Source organism: Saccostrea echinata, unplaced genomic scaffold (genome assembly GCF_033153115.1).
Source record: "Saccostrea echinata isolate AGI-Se365-2 ecotype Australia unplaced genomic scaffold, CSIRO_AGI_Sech_v1 ptg000047l, whole genome shotgun sequence".
Taxonomy (NCBI): Eukaryota; Metazoa; Mollusca; class Bivalvia; order Ostreida; family Ostreidae; genus Saccostrea; species Saccostrea echinata.
In genome coordinates this window covers 58,362-82,669 of record NW_026889796.1, presented here as the reverse complement: position 1 = coordinate 82,669, position 24,308 = coordinate 58,362, and the positions used below count along the sequence as shown (strand labels likewise).

The 24,308-nt window shown below is 34.8% G+C and overlaps 1 protein-coding gene across 1 annotated transcript; it reads left to right on the top strand.

Annotated features, from left to right (window-relative positions):
- LOC133202462 (neuronal acetylcholine receptor subunit alpha-10-like) lies at positions 1–24,297 on the top strand. The gene is made up of 8 exons (XM_061338290.1): positions 1–92; positions 17,229–17,362; positions 20,887–20,931; positions 21,053–21,162; positions 21,441–21,907; positions 22,186–22,272; positions 22,452–22,570; positions 23,163–24,297. The coding sequence occupies exons 1-8, from the start codon at positions 29–31 to the stop codon at positions 23,511–23,513; spliced, it is 1,377 nt and encodes a 458-aa protein (XP_061194274.1). The 5' UTR covers positions 1–28; the 3' UTR covers positions 23,514–24,297.
- The last annotated feature ends 11 nt before the right edge of the window (positions 24,298–24,308 follow it).

Sequence of the window (24,308 nt, the reverse complement as noted above, 5' to 3'; positions counted from 1 at the left end):
CATTCCAGTGACAGGAGTATATTCCAATATGTTCAAGAAAAAAGGAGTTTTCATTTCATTTATTGTTGTATGTATTGGCCTTATAAATGCAGGTAAGATTTAATCTTTAATTGAATTTTAATGACCTAAGATGAGGATAGATGGGTTTGGCCCATCACTGTGGAACGTGCAGATGTGTCAATCTCGCACATCGAATGGACACTGACAAGCTACATTTGCTCTTCCGCATTTACTAATAATATACAGTAAAATTTTATCGTTTCTACCATACATGTACAGTTTTAAATAATATCATTGCCATAATGCAGCACATAGAAATGTTTATATGAAACAAACACCTGTTCTTCTGATATTGCAGTGCAATACAAATTTGTCAATGCTTGTTCATAACTTTTTATTAATCATGATTGTTTTAGCTTTTGTGGACTTATTATGTGTGTACAAATACAATACGCTGATATTTTACAACAGAATTAGAATGAAATAAAATCAGCTGGTAAGGTAGTTTACTTATGTATCACGGCTTCAAGGTTACTGTATGATAAGAAAATTTAGAGTGTCAAATTAAAACCGCCACTGTAACAGAATACATGTATATAGAATATAACTAGACTGTTTTGAAGGATATTACCTTCTCTTACATCTACATGAAATGGGCAAAAAAATCTTTAATTTTTTCTTTGTCCGTCTGTTTGTCTGGAAACATGCCATATACCCTTCCTGAAGTTTTCTAAAAAACTAGATACACAAAACTGCATTAAGATCTGTATTCCGTTTATTGTCCCCCTCTTTCACTGAAAGTGGGGGATATTAATTTGGGTCTGTCTGTCCGTCCGTCCGTCTAGCTGTATTTGTCTGTCTGTAACACTTTCGTTTCCGCGCGATATCTCGAGAACCCTTTGAGCTTTCGCAATGAAATTTTGCATAGCAACTCCCTATGGCCTAAAGAAGTGCCCTATTAATTTTGAGGTCAAAAGGTCAAAGGTCAAGGGCATAAATTCACAAATTCTGTCTGTTTTAACACTTTCGTTTCCGTGTGATATCTCGCGAATTCTTTGAGGTTTTGCAATGAAATTTTACATAACAACTCCCTGTGGCCTAAGGAAGACCACATTTGATTTTGAGGTCAAAAGGTCAAAGTTCAAGGTCGTAAATTCATAAATTCCGTCTGTGTGTAACACTTTCGTTTCCGGGCTATATCTCAAAAAGCTTTTGAGCTTTTGCAATGAAATTTTATACCATAACACCCTTTGGCCTCTCTCACCCCTCTCAAAGTGTCCCGCCCCGTTTTTTTTTAATTCATAGTATTAAAAGTTGCTTGGCATTATTTTTAGCACAGGGATATCTGGAGAGTTATTACGTATAATACAGGTTGTCGGCGGACTTTATATTCTAATTACATCTATTAGAACTGTTTAGTAAAGGCTTAATTAGACACCATGTATTGTGTAAAATTTTGACAATATCGAATGTGAATATAAACATTATATGTGACCTAATGTTTGCATTTAATTTGTGTATAATCAAGTGCCTCCATGGTCTAGTGGTATGACTCTCGCTTAGTATATGAGAGGCCCCGGGTGCAAATCCCGGGCGATCCTTTTATTTTTTTTTTTAGGATTTTTTTTTTTTTGGATTTACTACATAAATGATAGTATTCAGCGCACTCCTACTAATGTGTTCAGAACATTTTATTTTTCGGTGTTCTGCAAATTATAAAATCCGAGGAGTTCCCAGTAGCTCTCACAGTAGCTCTGGCGAGATCTAGCGAGACTACAACGAGATAAGGTAAATTATTCACGGAAATGTGGCTAGGAAGTGACTAGCACGTGGAGACATGGTAAACAGAAAAGTTATCTTGCGTTTCATTTTTCACCACTGAATAATATATGCAAAAATGTATTTCAATCTCTCTTGAATTCATTTAAACGTTAATAAGTAGTTTTCATTGCATTATTTTCTGCACTTATATACTAAAATTTCTTTTTGGACAAACATGCTTGCATGTGAAATGGGACTATATTTTTTGGCGTCAGATGGGGTACCAATATAGCTTAATCTGAATGAGTTGAATTGCATTGTGGGTTACTACGGATACTACAGGAATTTTACGCTTTTAAAAAAAAAAACCCAAGGCGATCGAAAAGGCACATAGGACATTTTTTCCATGCATTTGCATGTTTTTCCGTGCTGTCCATTTTTATTCTTTTATTTTTATGCTCACAATTACAAACAATTCATTTGTAACACGTTTAATAAACGTGGAATTCTAGGTTTCTCAAAGTCATACTGTAACTAAGGCGATTTTCGTCTGCATTCCTTTGTTGTACTATCGGTGAATACAATTGTCAGGTGGGTTCCCTGACCAAAACAGATGATCACGGGTATTGTAATATGAAAAAAACAAGAGGCCCAAGGGTCTTAACGGTCACCTGAGTATAATACAACAATTTCAAGTTAAATACACTGATAGATGAAGCAATGTGCCCTAAAGCAAGAGAAGTAGGAAGATCAGGATCAACAAAATAATAAGTCTAGTATTCAGTATCAACTCATAAATTAAGTTCTAATCTGTCCCCCACTTAACACTATCACCATGCAGACTATTGACAAACTATTAGTGCTTCTGTACTATTTTTAAATCCATATTAAGACCTCTAGCATTGACCTCTCTTATGGTCTTTGAAGAACTTTTAATAAGATAAGTTATTTTTGTCTCATTTTTATTTATCTATTACTTACAGGTCTACCTGATTATTAAAACTAAGACAGTACCTTTTTAATTATACGATAAGCATTCTTGCATAATTATCTTATTCTATTAACCTTTCAAATACATTATTTACAGTGATTAATTATCAAAGGTGAATGGAAAAGGGGAATAACTTCTCTCAGTAGAATACAAATTAATAGAGCCCTGCCCAGGACCAGAATGCTTAGACGAATGGTCCAGATGTTTAAAAATCTGGTAGAAATACACTTATTCATATCATTTAAACTTTTACTCAGTTTGCTTCCGATATGCCCAGAAGCAGAGAAGAATTTCACAGGTACAATGTATTTTCACTACAGATTCAACAGAGCCTTACCCTAACACCAGAACCCAAGACCAAGGGTCAAGAAATTTACAAATTAGGAAGAGTTACCCTCATCATCATAACTATGGACTTCAAAGAATTAACACTTTTCCACTATATTATCAAAAGCCCCCCCCCCCCCTCGTTATGCCAGAACCCCTGACCCTAGGACCACACGATTTAAAAATTCTGTTCAAAGCTCCCATTTTCATCATAGCTAAGCAATTTATTTATCAGCTCAACACTAAGGAGCAGACAGGATTAATTAATGATTAATTAATAGAATTAATGCTTTTTCACTATATAATCAATAGAGCTCCCCCCCCCTTCCTCAAGAACCCCCAAAAACTGAGACCATATATTTAAAAATTTTGGAAGAGGCATCCTTGTCTATCATAATCATGCACTTAGTTTGTTTAAATAATCTCCAGTAGCAGAGAAGAAGATTTTCAAAGAATCAATGCATTTTCACTATATAATCAATAGAGCCCCACCCTAACACCAGAACCCCTGACCCTGGGGCCATGAATTTCACAGTTTTTGAAAAGGCATCCTTATGCATCATAACCATGCACTTAGTTTGTTTAAATAGTCTCCAGTAGCAGAGAAGAAGATTTTCAAAGAATCAATCCATTTTCACTATATAATCAATAGAGCCCCGCCCTAACACCAGAAACCCTGACCCTGGGGCCATGAATTTCACAATTTTGGAAGAGGCACTCTTGCTCATCATAACTATGTACTTAGTTCCTTTATTTAATACCCAGGAGCAGAGAAGAAGATTTTCAAAGAATTAATGCATTTTCACTATATAATCTATAGAGCCCCGCCCTAACACCAGAAACCCTGACCCTGGGGCCATGAATTTCACAATTTTGGAAGAGGCACTCTTGCTCATCATAACTATGTACTTAGTTCTTTTATTTAATACCCAGGAGCAGAGAAGAAGATTTTCAAAGAATTAATGCATTTTCACTATATAATCTATAGAGCCCCACCCTAACACCAGAAACCCTGACCCTGGGGCCATGAATTTCACAATTTTGGAAGAGGCACTCTTGCTCATCATAACTATGTACTTAGTTCCTTTATTTAATACCCAGGAGCAGAGAAGAAGATTTTCAAAGAATTAATGCATTTTCACTATATAATCTATAGAGCCCCGCCCTAACACCAGAACCCCTGACCCTGGGGCCATGAATTTCACAATTTTGGAAGAGGCACTCTTGCTCATCATAACTATGTACTTAGTTCTTTTATTTAATACCCAGGAGCATAGAAGAAGATTTTCAAAGAATTAATGCATTTTCACTATATAATCTATTGAGCCCCGCCCTAACACCAGAACCCCTGACCCTGGGGCCATGAATTTCACAATTTTGGAAAGGCACTCTTGCTCATCATAACTATGTACTTAGTAACTTTATTTAATACCCAGGAGCAGAGAAGAAGATTTTCAAAGAATCAATCCATTTTCACTATATGATCAATAGAGCCCCGCCCTAACACCAGAAACCCTGACCCTGGGGCCATGAATTTCACAATTTTGGAAGAGGCACTCTTGCTCATCATAATTATGTACTTAGTAACTTTATTTGATACCCAGGAGCCGAGAAGAAGATTTTCAAAGAATTAATGCATTTTCACTATATAATCTATAGAGCCCCGCCCTAACACCAGAAACCCTGACCCTGGGGCCATGAATTTCACAATTTTGGAAGAGGCACTCTTGCTCATCATAACTATGTACTTAGTTCTTTTATTTAATACCCAGGAGCAGAGAAGAAGATTTTCAAAGAATTAATGCATTTTCACTATATAATCTATAGAGCCCCGCCCTAACACCAGAAACCCTGACCCTGGGGCCATGAATTTCACAATTTTGGAAGAGGCACTCTTGCTCATCATAACTATGTACTTAGTTCTTTTATTTAATACCCAGGAGCAGAGAAGAAGATTTTCAAAGAATTAATGCATTTTCACTATATAATCTATAGAGCCCCGCCCTAACACCAGAAACCCTGACCCTGGGGCCATGAATTTCACAATTTTGGAAGAGGCACTCTTGCTCATCATAACTATGTACTTAGTAACTTTATTTAATACCCAGGAGCAGAGAAGAAGATTTTCAAAGAAATAATGCACTTTCTCTATATGATCTATATAGCCCCACCCTGGGGCCAGAACCCCTGACCCTGGGGCCATGAATTTCACAATTTTGGTAGAGGGCTCAATGCTTCTTACAATGATGCCAACAGTTTGACTGCTTGATGTCCAGGAGTAAAGAAGAAGATTTTTAAAGATTGCATTAATTTTGGTGGTTTTAGCCCCACCCCTCGGGCCCCATGGGGTGCAGGGACCATGATATTCACAATTTTTGTTCCCCTTCACCTATAGATGCTATATACCAAATTTGGTTGAAATTGGTTGAGCGGTTCTAGAGAAGAAGTTAAAAATGTTCAAAAGTTAACGCACGACGGACGACGCACGACGACGGACGAAAACAGATAGCAATAGGTCACCTGAGTGACTCAGGTGACCTAAAAAACTTTGTTGTCCATTTAACTGTTTAAATACCTAAGGGATGCTGCTCGTTTTCCTTAACATTGAAGCGCTAGTGTTCTGAACGTGGCACAGAGTACATTTTTCACACGCATTTTCTAGCTAACAAACGGCCGTGGCATCTTTCATAGTTTCTACTCTTTGTATTTTTTCATATACAGTTTTTTTATTATTTTTTTTTTTAATTTTTTTTTTTTTTTTTTTTTTTTTTTTTTTGCAATCCATTTAAAATGGATTATACAATAAAGCGCATTAAAGTGGTAAAATTCTCTGTTTGAATGGGACGTTTTGAGCTTTCTTTAGCTGTGTAAGCACCGCTGTGTGCAATGACAATATCCATATAAGGTAGATCCTCGGCCTGTTTAGAACGTTGATTGTCATATAATGACACGCCTATTTCTTTAGAAAGTAAAAACAACGCTCAAATGGTTCATTCGAATACCTGTAGACAGGTATTCGATAAATATAATAGCCAATCAAATTGACAGTCTATACATAAACACCAAGTAAACACGTGTTCTACCGATACATGTGTTTTGGTAACTCCAATAAACAGGATAAATTCATAATTATGTATATGTTCGCAGCAATACGCGTTATATACAAAATCGGGGTCTCTAACTCTCTCTCTCTCTTCTAACTTTATAAAATCTCCTATTCAGTGTAATTCATGTTACTAGTCGCAGAGAGTGGGGTTACCTAAAGCATTACGACGAATATTTCTTTCTCATTTCTAAAGAAATAGGCGTGTCATTCTGTAGCAGGGTTCTCCATGGGCCCGTCTAACGTGGCGACTCCGCCACCGTTAAATTCCCTAGCGCCACAGTTAAAAAAAACAGCGTCATAGTTCCGCCACAGTCAAAATTTTAGCGCCACAGCAAGATCATTGTATTCATTAAGATAAATATAAAAAATTATATATCAAATGAACATCCAAATTATGTACCGATTTTCAGTTTTTAATGCTTAACCGTTAATTTACTCTAATTAGGGTCCATTGTTTGGCCTGCGCAATCAATTATCTTCTAGATCTCGATGGACACACGAATGAAAAATACAGGCCATTTTTTCACACTTCACTATAATTACAAATGAAATTTTTAATATCAATTAATTCATGTTTTAATAGTTGTACAGATAACCACTTTCTTAAATTGTATTGGCACTGCGAGTCAAACATCGTACGCGTATCGTTATCATGTATTTTTGTACAGTGTAGCAATTGACGTGCGATAAGAAACACTCAAACTTTCTACTCAAACGAAAAATTTTACCACTTCAATGCGCTTCGTTGTAGATTGAGTTGAACCACGTGTTCGAAGTGAAATGTAAACATATATGTCAAGTTAACGTTGCTATTCATGCAATGATTGGTCAATTGTGGGTGGTAAGATTCTCTGTGCGCGTTAATAACAAAAGCCATATAAGGTAAACAAAGGTTTGTCACATTTTTTCTACCAGTGCATCGCACGATTTTGAAAAAAGTAACACTGCTAAGGCTATCGTTATTTACTTTGACTTTAACAAATAGTCATTTGTGAATGTCTCTCTAACGTCTTATATATAGTACACAAGCCTGTTACTCGTTAGCATTGTTTAAACATTTACATAATATAAAGCAGAAATCAATGATCGTTTTGTCTACGTTGTTCAAAGGGACATAATTTGAGTTATCGAACTTTGAAACAAAACTCACATTATGCAAATTTCCAAAGAAACATTCAATCACAAGGACAAATTGTATATAAAAGCTGTTTTTGGAGAGTGGATGGTGGGGAATATTTTTAATACATTGACAAGTAAAATAATTGTGCTTGTTTAAATACAAGTGGAATTGCATCATACTGCACTCTTCTGCAATACAATGCGATACATTGTGATGCCTGCCAAATGGTCCAATCAAAATTAACATAGTTAATTACTTTTTCTTAATTGAATTTAAAAAATGATTGAATACAATCCCTTTTTTCATTTTATGCTTTGAAAAAAAAAAAAGGTTTCAAAAACAGACAAGAGAGCATTTCTTTTATTCTCATATTCTTAAATATTTATTTTCTTTGATATGAATCAAAATTAACAATCAGTAATTAAGTCGAAAGACTTTCGTAAAGTTACAAGTTGCCGGGTTTTTTATCGAATGACTAGTTTGAGAATACGCAAAAGATCCGAAAGAAATGAACACTCCTTTTTGACTGATGAGTGCATTTTTTGTTTACAAGAGAATTTATACTGTTTACCATAATGAGAATTTAACCGCATATTATTGCACTGCACTGCAATGCAATGTCAATCAATAAAATGAAGTCCATTTTGTTCTACATTATGGTATTGAAAATCAGGTGTAAATTAACATATTTTCTAATATATTTTTATTTTAAAAACAGTTTTGAAAAAAAAAGACTGGATGGAATATTTTCATTCACATTTTCTTATATGATTGTTCTCTTTCATACGAATCTAAATTAACAATGCAGTAATAATGTCGAAGGATTTTTCGACAATTTTTTTCATTGCTGTTTATTATTTTATGCAACGCCTAGTTTGGGTATATGAAAGATTGAAAAAGAGAGAAATCTCGTGTTTGACTGATGAGTGTAAATTTTGAGAGTGATGCAGATAAGCACCAGGAAGGATAAACAGAATATATTATGATAACAGTACTTAGAGAGCCAAGTTCTCATCAAAGAACAGTTACTTTTGCTGTTTTTTTTTTGTTTATTTTTATTGAAAGACTGATATGGATATATGCGAAACATCCCGAGGAAAATTGGACTGTCGAGTGAAGTTCTCTAATTGTAAGCTAATTAATTTTGCTTTTAAATAAAAATATAACTGTCCTACAATACAATGTAATGCTTGATGTACTGTCTAATTAAAACATACTTGGTCAATTTTTGTTATTAGGCAAAACAGTGAAAAAATATAAACTTTCCTGTTTGACTGATGAGTGAATATTTTGAGACTCAAACAAAGCGCCGATGACTTTGTAGAACAATCAAAGACGCTTTTTCAATACTGCTTAAGAGTACTTGTTTAGTGAGATAAGCTCACACTAAGTCCTTTACACGCGACATTACCCGTAACCGTTATTTACTCTGACTTTAACACATGGTCATTCGTGAGTGTCTCTCTAACGTCTTATACACTGAACCAAACTTCTAAGTGTTCACCTAACATTTTTTAAGTTATAAAGAACAAATGCATACAATAAATAATTTCTTTAATTCATGGTTGATGATGCATATTTCAGTTCGATGTTGCGTAAATTTAATGTAAGTATCTCGTCAGACTTTAAAGCAAAGTGTCAAGGACATGATGTACCCTCAAAATGAAAATTCACATAAAATAATCTCTATGGAGTAAGACCACCACTCGTTCAATTTATTACAAGACATCCTTTTCTCATGGATACCATGTACCCTTGAATAGGAGGTTGACCTATCTGCTGCCACACCTACTGCATGGGTCTTTCTAAACCGTTGAAATTGTGTGGAGGGGGGAGGGGCTTGGACATTCCTTTTGAAGGTCTCAAATGTGTTCAATGGGATTTAGATCCGGGTATTTGGCAGGCCAGTGCATCACACAGATGCCTTTTTGTCAACACTTAGACCCTCCTTGGGCGTTACGCAAGTAAGTGTACCTCTTTAAGGATGATTCAGACTGTTTGAGATGATATTGGACTGCCATGAGCACCAATTTGTTGCCAATTTCTTACCATTGAAGTTGCTGCTTTAAATGTTTCTAAAGTAGTTCAGGACCATGTAACAATCTTTTAACCTGGTTTTGACGCGAAACCTTGGCCTAAGACGAAGATCCAGATGACTTCCGATCTGGTTAAATTTTGTCCAAAGCTTTCAAACTGGGATAAGTTGGCGATAAAAATGAGACATAACCTATAGAAAATGTGTTTAAATGGATTTTTATACTGGTTGTAAATTTTTAAAAGTAATATCAAGGACGAATAAACAGTAATATAAAAGTTAGTAAAATGTGTCATAAGGATGATCCATATATCAACATTCCAACAGCTCTCCCTCCTTCCTCAATGGTCATTTTGCCCATGTTTTGTGTTTTTTAGTTAAACCAGTTGTTAAAAATTGATAATGATCACAAAAAGAAGCTGATTACACAAAGCACATGTCGCAAAGTACAGATTTATTGTTTTTAATTAAAGCTGACATGAACTCTTAAATATGTGATATTTTCATCCTTGTACGACTTATTTCATTCCCGTACTCCCTTTTCCGCCATATTTCTTTCAGATTCGCTCACTTATTTTACCGGCTATATAAACCCTGATGCCTTTGTTACACTTGAGTGATTTTCTAGCCTGGCTGTCGACATGTACACATCTCCGATAGCAAAGTTTTGGAACACGCCATGAACTGACCGAAAACATGTAGGCCTGTATACATCTCCGATAAAGCAGTTTTAGAACATGCCATAAATCTAACAATCCTACCAAAACTAGGAATTCCATAGAAAACTGGAAAGGAGTATATAAATTTTGAATAATTAAGATGCAATGCATGAAAATCAAAACGACAAATGCATGTTTGATATACATATATATTTGAACAATAAAGACGAAAAGGCTACCACATGCATTTTTTTGCAAATGACACTGTACTTTGAGCTTTATGCATGCTAAACGGTATAAGCGCATACTATGCAACTTACGCATTCAAGTTACACATGCATGCATGCATGCCGAGAGAACGCGTCGAACGCTACACTTTAAACCCATTTACCTGAAATACTGCTATCGCTACAGGGATGTGCACATGTCGAAAGAATTACTTCCTATTTTCCTTTTATTGAAATATGCATCACAGAAGAAATAACTCCATTTGTAACTCAACGGTAAACACATTGTCATTAGCACTTGAACTCACGTGGTCCCTGCCGATCAGCATTTTTGGTCAGGGAAAATGTCGAAGGTGGAAATGACACTGGTATTTGCCTGATTAGAGACAATATAGTCACGCAAATAAAACGTTTCAGAAAATAGAACTAATTGTTGTCGGTACATGTAGTAAATATGTTCATGAATGTGGCTTCATTACATCAAATTTATGACATAAACATACATGCATTCTTGATACGGATCTTACATCTTTTAAAGAAAATGAAAGGGGGGATGGAATATATAGAATACATTTTTCAATATATTTTAAACAATCGTCGGAAAACGATCGGATTTTTCTTGACCAAATACGTCACGTAAAATGAACTGGCTTCAACTACTTTAGATATAAAATTAATATATCTTAAATTAACACACACTGAACAATTTGTTTCTGTAGACAGATTATTTTCAAATCAGGGCCCTTTTAGGCGTCACAAATTACAAGCACGATTGATACAATTACCTAAAAGCACAGACATAATTATGTGTATATAACATAATCTACAGTACATGTTTTTATATACATTGAAGTAGTAAGTCTTACACTATTAGTATATATGAAAGTAATATTTGATAATTGAAATAGTTCTACCGTGTACCCAAATGCAAAGTGGGGAGAATCAACAATTCTCGCATTGCAAAAGATATCACGAGGCGATGCAACAGTACTAATTATTACATTACATCAAATGTTTTTTTTTTTAACAATAACACATATTTACACGTTCTAGATATTTAAAGAAATTTTGTAATGTGACTGAATTATCAAAATATATTTGCGTGCATGTGTATTATTTCATTAATTATTTTATAATTAATAAAGTTTATAGGAAAGGAAAACAAGTGCCCCTGAGAGTGCCCCCCCCCCCCCCGGAATTTTTTTTTTTTTTTTTTTTTTTTTTAATTTTTGATATAGATTATCTTCTTCTTTTTTTTGGTCCGAAAATTTCTGGTAGGAACCCTCTCTCGAGAGCTTCTAATAGGTATAAAAAAACAAAAAAACTGACTTCGTTTCCTCTGGAAAGTACATGAGAAGGGTCCACATGTTTCAATTCCCGTGAAATATAGTTTTCTCAATTGTTTAGTTCCCCTTTCGTTTGGGTGTAGTTTTTTTTCATTTTTTTTTTCAGCAGGTTTGATCCACCCTGCCCCAGAAAATTCCTTGATCTGCCTTTGTAAAGACTATAGCATTTCCCATTATTTTTACTACATCGGATTTTATATGCATTATTGCTCTACATGTATGGATGCTTACACATGAGAGAGAGAGAGAGAGAGAGAGAGAGAGAGAGGGAGAGAGAGAGAGAGAGAGAGAGAGAGAGAGAGAATACTTGTATTGAAAATGCAGAAAATAAATTTATCCATAATCTTGCGGTTAGGGTTTCAAGTAATCCTTAAACTATCTTTTAAGATTTTCTCAAAAGACAAGTCTTAGAAATTGAATAGTATCAAATTTTAGACTGCCTGCGGAAATTCTCCAATCAGGAAAGGCTTCCGTTACATGCATATAAAACAGGCACGTAGCACCGTTTCTCAGAATGTGTGTATGCGAGGGGGAGAGGGGGACAGTAAAATGATCGACAAGCAAAAGAAAAAGTTAAGGCACTTAAAAATTGGGGGAAGTGAAGAAGGAAAACAAGCATTAAAAAAAATCCGTAGTCAGAGGCGGGACAGATTCCATTCATACTATCATTTTAATTTCTGCAGAAAAATATTTGAGTAAAATGTACAATAATGTTGGATGAGACTGGGGGGGGGGGGGGGAAGCTAGTCTTAAAATGATAAAAATCCTTACAAAGTCAACCGTAAAAGACAGGCCTGTAGAACGCGTGGTTGGGGGGTGCCCCCTCCCACTTTTTTCTGAGCACCCTGTTTAGTATGAAATACACATTAAAAGGCTGACCCCCTCCACTTTTTGTTGCACTATAGTCAAATCGTCGAAAAAGTTGCCCAACCCAACCCAATCCCCCATCACCACCACAAAAGGAGATTTTGGAGATTTTTTTTTTATTTTAATTTATTCATATTATTATTATTATTAATATTATTATTATTATTATTTTTTTTTTTTTGCTTGTCAAAGGTTTTTTTTTCAGGTAAAGTGTCAATTATTTTTTAGATGCTACGTGCCTGAACTGAAAGACACTCTCAGAAAAGGGGATACCCCCCCCCCCCCCCGCTCCACGTGTGTGTATATTTGTTAATTTGTGTTCTGGTTAGATGGTTTCATGTCGTGTTCTAAATCATTTTCGTACACCAAATTACCCAGTTAAGTTTTTAGATAATCAGCAATCAAACTTATTAAAAGTGATTTCTTTTTTTTTACCCAGTCGCGCAAATACAGTGCTACCTCGGTATATTGCCAGCTTTTGTCCAAGGCAGATTTTGGCATTATAGCGAGGGTGGCAATATAACAAATTCTGGCATAAATTACAATTCAGTGGGTAATCAAAGCAAAAAAATAGTTACTTTACGTAATTCATTTCAGTTACAGTCTGTTAATGTCATGCTTGTGCACATACATATAAGGGAAGCTCTCGTTTCTTTTTGAAAAAGAGGTCATTATTTTTTTGGTTTACAATATTTTTACTGAAAAGAAACAAAATGTCAGAATATTGAATATCTGTCAATTCCCTGCTCTTTCGCCATGCTCTAAGAATTTAATAACCTGATAACAAAGATGTCAGTAGCCGCTAAGCCTCTCGGTATTAAAAAAGTTTTGAGAATTATTATTAATCTCATCTGAATCGAAAGTATATTTTTTTCACCGTCTCAAGAATTTCTGAATCAGTTAAAAAGTTCGGTTGGTAAAGCGTCATGACGAATGGCAAGTCACGTGTCAGAGTACGTCAACCTGTTGTAATAAACATGCATTCTTATGTTTGCTGGTACCTGTGTACTTCTCTTCCGATTCTGTTTTGATATTTATCAATCAACCCAATCTGTGCCCAACAATTTATGAAAAATTCAGGGGTAACAGATGCCTTTATATTTTCACGTGCGGAATTATAGTAGTCTAAAAATAGAGGTGGGATTTCCTTTTGATCAATAGAATGGCTTCTTAATCTAAGGGGACACAAATGAATATTTGCATTTATTATGGTTTGGTGCATTATCCATGATAAGCAATAATCGGCGATTTACAATCAAATAGATCGAATGTTGATCAATCAATTTTTTTTTCTCGTAATCCAAATTTGTACGCTTTCTCTTGCCTGACATTTCCATTACTGTGATGAAATAATTCTTCTATCTTAGAAAAACACGTCAAAGACATTGCTAATTTTGAGTTTTATTCACCAATTATTTTTAATTTAGCTGAATTCCTTGTCCAGCCCGTTACGCTCCACCGTAACCACTGTCAAAGCACGGGTGTGTTGTCCAAATTACCGACCCGCTCTAGGTAATTGGCGTTGTTCTCGAGGGTTTTCCTTATATAATTTGACCTTTTGTTTCCCAAAACCAGTGGCGGATGGCAATAAGCAGGGGTGGCAATATAACGGGTGTATTAACAAAAGGGGGAAATCCGTTCTTCGAGAATTCTTGGCAATAAGCGAGGGTGGCATTATAACAGAGGGCAATATACCAAGGTAGCACTGTACTAATTCCCTTTTTCACTTTTGATATTTTCCCTGACCAAAATCTGATCAGCACGGATTAAGTGTATTTGAGTGCTAGGCTGTACGATGAAGTGACAACGTGTTTACTGTTGAGTATTTATGGAGTTTATTACTTTTTTGTGATGCATATTTCAATAAATGGAATACAAGGTGTAAATCACTCGGCATGTGCACATCTTTGAATGGGTACAGTGGTCTATTTCCAGGTATGAATAAGTTTACACGCGTTCGACGTGTTCTCTCGATATGCATCAATTGTATTTGAATGCATGTGGGCATGCATGGCAAATACCAGAATACGCTGGTTGGTTGTTTGTTCCGTTTTTACAATAGATTATTGCAAATTGTTTGTACGAGTTTTACTGTGAATTATTTTCAAGTTTAGTATGCATATACTGGTATGCTTTAAAAAAAAAAACACGCGCAACTACGGTTTTTCTTCCAAACTTGCAATTACAAAAGTATATTATTCAAAACGATAATTATTCATAAATATCTTTATGACTGTCTTTATCTGTTATGGTTTTAAAATGTTTTCATCAATTCATGTGTTCCCAAATACTTTACTATCGGAGATGTGCACACCTCGATAGCCAAACCAAAAATTCACTCAAGTGTAACGAGGGCACTGGGGTATATATCGTTACAATAAGACAAGGTATCTGAAAGAAATATGGCGGAATACGGCCACTTGGTATAAAACAAGTCGTACATTGATGCAAATGATGTGTTTTTAAGAATTCATGTAAGCTTTAAGCTTCGTCACGGGACATTGGTTTTCATCGGTGATAAGTGAATTTCTTTCGAGAATTGTTGAGAAGACCTATTGGTTATAATAATTTGAAAATATCATAATATTCCATCATGTACTTTTTTAATAAATGCATTTATTAGAGTGAACACTTAGAAGTTTTGTTAAGTGTATATAGTATACTAGCCTGTTACTCGTTAGCATTGCTTAAACATTTACATAATATAAAGCAGAAATCAATGATCGTTTTGTCTACGTTGTTCAAAGGGACATAATTTGAGTTATCGAACATTGAAACAAAACTTACATTATGCAAATTTCCAAATAAACATTCGATCACAAGGACAAATTGTATATAAAAGCTGTCTTTGCAGGGTGGATGGTGGGGAATATTTCTAATACATTGACAACTAAAATAATTGTGCTTGTATAAATACCAGTGGAATTGCAACATACTGCACTCTGCTGCAATATAATGCGATACATTGTGATGCCTGCCAAATGGTACAATCAAAATTAACTTAGTCATTGTTTTTTCTCTTAATTGAATTTAAAAACTGATTGAATACACACTTTTTTTTCCATTTTATGCTTTGAAAAAAAAAGGTTTCAAAAACAGACTAGAGAGCCTAGACTAGACTAGAGATTTTTTTTGTTTGCAAGGGAATTTATACTGTTTACCATAATAAGAATTTAACTGCATTTTATTGCACTGCACTGCAATGCAATGTCAATCAATGAAGTCCATTTTTGTTTTACATTATGGTATTGAAAATAAGGTGTCAATTAACATATTTTCTAATATATTTTTATTTTTTTGAAAAAAAAAGACTGGATGGAATATTTTCATTCACATTTTCTTATATGATTGTTCTCTTTCATACGAATCTAAATTAACAATGCAGTAATAATGGCGAAGGATTTTTCGACAATTTTTTTTTTATTGCTGTTTATTATTTTATGCAATGCCTAGTTTGGGTATATGAAAGATTGAAAAAGAGAGAAATCTCGTGTTTGACTGATGAGTGTAAATTTTGGGAGTGATGCAGATAAGCACCGGGAAGGATAAACAGAATATATTCTGATAACAGTACTTATAGCGAAGTTCTCATCAAAGAACACTTTTGTTGATTTTTTTTTTTTTTGAAAGACTGATATGGATATGTGCGAAACATCCCGAGGAAAATTGGACTGTCGAGTGAAGTTCTTTAATTGCAAGTTAATTAATTTTGCTTTTAAATAAAAATATAACTGTCCTACAATACAATGTAATGCTTGATGTACTGTCTAATTAAAACATACTTGGTCAATTTTTATCATTAGGCAAAACAGTGAAAAAAATATAAACTTTCCTGTTTGACTGATGAGTGAATATTTTGAGACTCAATCAAAGCGCTGAAAAAAATGTGTTTCCAGAATTTTCTGAAAGATTTTTAAGATTTTAAACAGAACAATCTACTTTTAAAGTTCCAATTTTCGCCGTAAATGATCATAAAAGGGAAGATTAATTTTAGTAATTAAAATTAATCTTCCCTTTTATGATCATTTACTTAAAAGTAGATTGTTCTGTTTAAAATCTTAAAAATCTTTCAGAAAATTCTGGAAACACATTTTTTTAGGACATGTTTTTGAAAGAAACAGATTACAGCAATTTCCTTGTTACTGCCAATTTTATTTATAAAACCTGTTCTACCCTATAACCTTAGAATGGGTCAACCTACACCACGTGTCTTGAATTTAAATCACAATAACATTAGTAGGGGTGCAGCATGTGAAATGAAAAAGTTATGACGTCTGGCTTGTACAAACTCATAAAAAAATTATTATACTGTGATAAATATTCTATATACAAAAAGAATCCTCTATACACACATTAAAGAATAAGCAATCAAATCTTTATATCCATACCGGCATTTTTTATTTCCTTCAATTTGCATGTATACATTTAATAATTCTACAAATCAAGGGGGGGGGGGGTCCGACCCCCCCTCCCGCCCCCGAGGCCGAACTACTCATGCTCTTCTTTTTTCCCCTAAGCGGGGGACACAAATTCTCTGAATTAGCTTGTAGGTATTTGATTTCCATGGGCGGTGTTGCAAAGGTTGCAAAAACACAATAATCATCTATTTTTTCCCCAAAATGCTATAAATAATTTCTACCATAGGTTCAGACCGATTTCAATCTTAACTTGTTTCACTAATACATTAGATCAGGATACACAATTCCGGATTAATTAATTCAACTTTGATGAATGCTGTTACCATATGTTATTACATGTTTATTAACATTATAAACATTTTACTTTTCAGACATTTTTGCCCATGAACAAAGACTACATAATGATCTCATGAAAAACTACCTCACAGCAGTTCGACCAACCACAGATCTCAGTACACCAATCCATGTTCAACTCATGTACGACCTAATTAGAGTTGATGAACTAGTAAGTACATGTATACAGATTGAACTATATAAGGCACCATTTTTTCCTTTCTTTTATATGTATTTGCAGAAAAAAATTCTGATACCAGAGAATATATATATATATATATATATATATATATATATATATATATATATATATATATATATATATATATATATATATATATATATATATATATATATATATATATATATATTCTCTGGTATCAGAAAATCTTTCTTTGATACAAAAATTTTATTTCTGGTATTAAAAAGACATGTTTAAAATCAAAGTCTGTTGGACAATTTTAACTTTAGGCCAAAAAAATCATTTCAATATTATTCAAAAGTAATACACAGAAAATGTACTGGTAAACCGTTTATCACCATTACATTCTTCGATAATTTATCTACACAACCATGTATGACATGCACTTATCTCCGTAAACAGCGTCAAAACATGAAGTGATATGTACTAATCTCGGACAGAGAGCAAACTTTAAATATTAATGGGTTTAAAAATACAATTCCAGCTGTGTTTAAATATATTCCAGCAAATAAATCAGATTTCTTTATGTTTTATTTTCCATGAAAAAAAATATTTTACCGATGTAATTTTAAAAACATAGTTCTTTTTAGCCAATCAAAATCCATGAACCTATTCCGCTAGAGATAAGTACGTACCACTTTATAGTGTGAGGCGAATTTTCCAGTCTGCGAGCAGTGGTATGAGACGAATTTTCCAATCGACGAACAGAGTTTTGACGCTGTTTACAGAGATAAATGAAAATTAAAATAAGCATGGCATACATGATTGTATAGATAAATCGTTGACTTATTGTAGAAGAGAATGGTAATAAACAGTTTGTCTCTGTTTTCTCTGAAAGCGTAAATGACTGGGATTTTGCGGAGGGGTGTAATTGAGAGTTAGATATACCATGTGTAATTATTATACTATGGGTTAAAAATTTATTATCCCAGGCAAGAATCCGACTTTGGGCATGCTTTCTTTGTTTAAACCAAACATTTCCTTGTTTAAACCAAACATTCATTTCTGTTTTGTTTCTATATTTATGGAATGTTTTTAAGTTTTGTGTGAGTTATTGGTGTGTAAATCACACAGACTTGTCCCGTAGGCGTATTTCATGAAGCGCGCTAGCGCTTCATGAAAAATATGCCTACGTGCAAGTCTGTGTGATTTACACACCAATAATTCAAACTAAGCTTTAAAACATTCCTTATATTTACATTTTACATGTTCAATAGCATTCAATGTTTGAATTATTCGCTGCCCTATATCGTGACATTTTCATTAACGTCTCTGCATCTCATTGTGACGCCACTTTAGCGCGAGTTTCTCCGTGCATATTTCTACGCGTGAGTATACACGAAAATAATTCCAATCTTAATTTTATTTATTGATTTCCTGTGTTTTGATTGGACGAGAGCAAATTCAAGAAAAAGATTACACATCGATAAATTCTCAATCAGAACTATACTTTCTTGACCTAGCTTTTATTGTAAAAAAAAAATGAAACAAATCGTTACTTCTATTCTGTGTTTTAGCTAAACAATTACAGACACTTGAAATTAAATAAAAACAAAACTGAGGACATACAGGACTGACAGACGGGAATATTATGTTTATGATCACCAGTGTGAATTTTAAATCTCTGAAGTTATATTCTCGACGTTCCTAATAGGCCTACAAAACAAATCAGCTCAGTTCTCGGTAGCGCTGTGATAGGAAAGAGAAACGTACCTTAGACTCTTGCCTTACCAATCTCCTATGCAGAGTTGCCGTTCGTTCCTCTCTCAGACACCTCTGCAATGGGCTCGCGTCAAAATTTTTGACATAAAGTAGAAAACATGATATTCCAAGGATTATTTCAAATTATACTAGTAGTTCTATATCTATTTAGGAAATATCTACCTTAAAAACAAACATTAGCGCAGGGAATTATTTATAATGAATTAAAACAAACGCACTATTTCTTGTGCTTAACACTGTGATATACGCGAGCCAACGACAGAGGTGAATGTATGAGCCGATGGTAGAAAGTGTTGCCTTACTAGCATCAAATTCATTTTTCTACATCCTATATTCTGTCCCGTCTTTGGTTGTTGTCGGTCTGCTACTTTCGTTTTAGAGCGTATGTCGATATATTGTCAACATGGTCAAGGACGAATTATTTTGAAGTCTACTTGTATTTACGATATTTGTTGACTTAAACAATGTTCGAAGAGTTTTTATAAGCTTATTTTATAAAATGTTTTGACAATTTAAGTTGAACTTTATCGACGTTCATCTCGATTGCGATTCATTTCCACATCGCGGCATAAAGTATTCCTACGCTGTACAGAAATACCAGATTGTATGGAGGCTTCAAAGAGACTGAAATAATTTTAAAACTTCGTGATTAGAATTATAAGAATCAAACGTTCTTTTTTTCAGAATTTATCGATGTGTAAACTCATGTCTTTGTACTCACAAACTTTACATGAATGTGCTTCGCCTTTTTATCCAGTTTGTGCGTACAAAGGCATGAGTTTACACATCGATAAATTCTGAAAAAAGAACGTTTAATCCTATAATGACTTTCAAATCAATTTCACAGTTGGCTTAGTAGAAAAACACAGCAAATGTAAATATATATACATAAAATTCGCAATTTTGGAAGGGGCACCCTTCCTGATCATTACTATGCATTTAGTTTGTTTGCTTAATACCAAGGGGCAGAGTAGACGATTTTCAAAGCATTAAATTAAATGCATTTTCACTAAATAATCATTAAAGCTCCTCCCTCCCCCACCGGAACCCCTGATCCAGGAGACATATCTTTCACTTGCCGTTGGAGGGTTGCAAATTTAGATCTGTTCTTGGCACTTACGGCCTTTGAGCAGTGAGGGTCTTTTTCGTGTCAGCACCTACTGCGACATGGGACGTCGGATTGTATGGTCTCATCCGAAAAGGACTGGTCTCCACGTCACACAATGGATTCGAACCAGCGATTAAGGATCAACTCCTTACTATGCGACTCTAGAGCAAGTGTTCCAACTACTGCGCCACACAGGCGATTATACTAAAGTTGTGCAAGTTACTGAAGAGTTTTTCTTTTGTAGTTTTTACACAATAAAACTCCAGTCGGCTCCCTAAGTTTTGTTTCTCGCCGGTTTGTCTTATTTGCTAAATAGCTGTTTTACGCAAAATACGCTTTTTAGAAATCGAAGTACATGTATAAGTATACTAATTTCCCGTTGATTCTGGATAGCATGAACAGTCACTAAATACCTGTCAGGAGCGATTCCTCCGTGACGGTAGGATTATAATTTACATGTACGTTTCTTTATAAAACACGGGTTGGCGGAGGATGCCCTCTCATTTAAAGGCGGGGTGGGGAGGGGGGATCTAGTCAAGCAAGTTTGATTTTAACGAATTAACAGTCGAGTAAACCTTTCGAAAAGAAAAACTTTATTTTTTTTTTCATAAACAAGCTTGTCCTTTACATTGGTGAAACCATAGTATTTTTTTTACATCTCTAGGATGCAGCAAAGGAAACGATTACCACCACATTTTTGTTCGAACAGGTAAGCTTAGAATATACATGTAGTAAATACGTCAATTTTGAATGCATGATGTACCGGCAAATTCCGTCCTAGCTTCTTCAAACAAAGACTGATATATGTAAGAAGTTCATTTCATTTCTAGATCTGGAAAGATCCTCGTTTGACATGGAACACTACAGAATATGGAGGCATTAAATCCATACGATTTCCATACAACAGTGTTTGGCATCCAGATATAGAAATTGAGAACTTGTAAGTGGTTGATAAATACTTACATTTATTATTTCTTCGTATATGATTCATGGATGCATATACACAGCATAGACAGTTACTAAATACATGATTAATAATAGTTTCAAGAATATATCTGCTGAGTTGAATTAAAGATTTGAAAAACGGAGGGGGGGAGGGGGATTGCACCCAATCATCGGGTACCGACCACAATTTAGAACCTAGGGTTACTCCCTTTTCACAGTATACTCCCACTGAATATGAAATATCAGCTATTCCAATCAGTTACTTATTTTCAGGGCGCCGGGGCCATCTTGGTCATCTGAAGCTTCCGTATACATCAGCTATGACGGCACTGCCATTTACGTGCCCCACAAAACAGTGTCCACTTACTGCTCAATGAATTTAGCGCTGTTCCCATATGATACCCAGACATGCTCTTTAACTTTTGTTCCGTGGACTCACAATGCGCTTGAAATGAGATTGGGACTGTATGGTCATTACTATAATACGACAAAAAAGTTGGAAATCAATGTAGAAAATTACCTCACTTTTCAGTGGAAAATTTTAAAAGCAACGGCCTCCATCAACAGTAGGAAGTATTCTTGCTGTCCAGAGGAGTATCAGAGGTTTGTGGTGACGATAACGACGATGAGGAAGACTAGCTTTTATCGTTACGTCGTCACCTGGCCCTCCATTATTGCCTGTTTTCTGGTTCCGTTTCTCTTTGCTATACCTTCACATTCCGCTCAGAAAATTACATTTGGTAAGAAGTGAAGCAATTTTGATTGCGGCATTGTTTTTCTTTACATGCACTTTTGGACAATATCAAGGCTAGAATCAAGGCTGTAATATTATGAATGTTTCACCGCATGAATTTACTATTTTAGGGCTTAATGTCTTTGTCTAAATATTAAATTATGACCGTGATAAACTATTTACTTGTATACCAATTAGTCTGTAGTACCATGAAAACGAATTCAAGTTAAAAAGTGTTTACCTAATATTAGGTGTTATACGTTTGAAATAACTTCTATATTGCAGGTCTTGGACTTATGATTTTTGAGTCATTGATCGTTTTGGTCTTCGTTGAGACAAATACATTTGATCACACTACAGTTCCGAACCTTGGTTAGTTATGAAATTCTATGAAGGTTTTTGCTCAAGCCCCTTTTAAAAGCTAAAACCCGATTCATTCCTAAAGTTAAAGCGCTTATGTTCTGGATAAGAAAGATCAAATTATACCTTAATGAACTTTAAAATTTTAAAATATGCATGTACATAACTATCAAATTTTTTATTTATTTCAGCCATTTTCCACTTGATCATTTTGATTTTAACATCAATAAGTCTCCTGTTGTCCATATTCATTGTCTCGCTATGTGATGACAGTGGAAGAAGGACACGCGTACCAGCTTGGTTACAAAGAGTAAGTTTTGCAAGAAAAGTTGGTGCACCGTTCTTCTTAAGAAAATACTCTTTCCTTAACTGATTTCTTTTCTTTTTAATTTGCAATTTTTAGTCCACTACCGGTGAAACCGGAGGGGACTATAGGTTTCCTCTGAGTCTGTCTGTCCGTCAGTTTGTCCCACTTGGTTTTCCGCACTTTTTTTCTAAACGCTTGCAGATATTGAGCTGATTTTTGGTATGTGAGTGTATCTTGATGAGTTACAGATCAAGTTTGCATTTCGTTCTGCTTCAATGATTTTTGACGCAATTAGGACCTTTTCAATTTTTCAGGGTTTTCCGCAATTCTTTTTCTAAACGCTTGCAGATATTGAGCTGATTTTTGTTATGTGACTTTACCTTGAAGTGTTATAGATCAAGTTTGCATTTCGTTCCGCTTCATTGATTTTTGACGGAATTATGGCATTTTCAATTTTTAACGGGAACCAGATTACACTTGCCGGCAGGGAACTAGTATTGCTAATGCAATACTCTCAGAATGCTTGTTTGTTTTTTTAATTTGCAAACATACATGTATATGTAAAGTACAAAAATGTACAAAATTTTATTTAAAGCTTGCCTTGAATGATACTTGCTTGAGGAGGATACTTTGTCTTGGAAAATATGGAAAGTCCATCAGGTATTCTAACGGAGGTGGGGGTCTTTTAGAAGACCAGGGGATACATGAACTTTCACATGATGCCCCTGAAATGCACACTGTGTCCAATAACGATACGATGAGGGATTTATCGGAGTCCATTCGCACAATCTCCGACAAGATGATCTCCGAGGAGACTTCTGCTAGGATTATACAAGACTGGCGAGAGATCGGGAGATTGGTGGATCGAGTTCTTGGTTTTCTCTGTGTTGTGACTGTGTTTAGTTTATTAATGTGGTCAATTACGTCTTCCATCTGGTTAAAATAATGACAAGAATGCTTTTTTTTTAAAGTTACACTAACATTTTATATTTGTAAACAGTGATACAGTACAGTTCTACTGGATTTATAAACTCGCGCCCTGCACATTTGACAGAATGTGACGTCTCGGCACCTGTTAGCACGGAGAGGCCGATAAATTTCACGGAATGGAATTGATGCAATATGCGTGCCTTCAACCAAAAGGTGATACGTCATATTTTGTCAGTCAGTCAAAGCTCTTGGTGCCTATCTTGAATCCAAATACGTATATCATAAAGAACTATACACAATATATTTTCCGTATGTGAAATATTGTAGATCGAATTTTTTTTAACAGTTTCACTCAATCGACTGTTACAATATATTATAATAATTAACTAAAAAAATACACATGTAATTGTAATACTGTATCCATAAAAACTAATGTTAGAAAGTAATTAAAAGCTGCATGTAACAACACACTATTTCTGTGATTTGTTTGATCTTCTGTCTATTGCAGCATACAGGCACTTGGGGGCTGGACCCCCCCCCCCCTCCCCCTTTCCATTTTTGTTTTAAATCTGGGGTTGACACACCTTTTCCCTATTTTTGTATTCTAATATGATATTGATAATGTAACCCTTATTTCTCAATAAGATGTTTTTATTGTTTTCGACTGATACCGTATATGGGGGAGGGGTTGCTTGGTGACTATCTGTGCCTTGGAGAATGACCATGTTAATTATGCAGAAAATCATACCCTGGGAGCATTTTTACTACTATGTATATAGCAAAATTTATGAGGTACTTTAACTAGGTAATA

Coding starts and splice junctions, on each gene's coding strand:
- LOC133202462 (XM_061338290.1), top strand. CDS start 29: ATGTTCAAGAAAAAAGGAGTTTTCATTTCATTTATTGTTGTATGTATT. Junction 20,932..21,052: donor CCACATTTTTGTTCGAACAG/GTAAGCTTAGAA, acceptor TTTCATTTCTAG/ATCTGGAAAGATCCTCGTTT. Junction 21,163..21,440: donor GATATAGAAATTGAGAACTT/GTAAGTGGTTGA, acceptor ACTTATTTTCAG/GGCGCCGGGGCCATCTTGGT.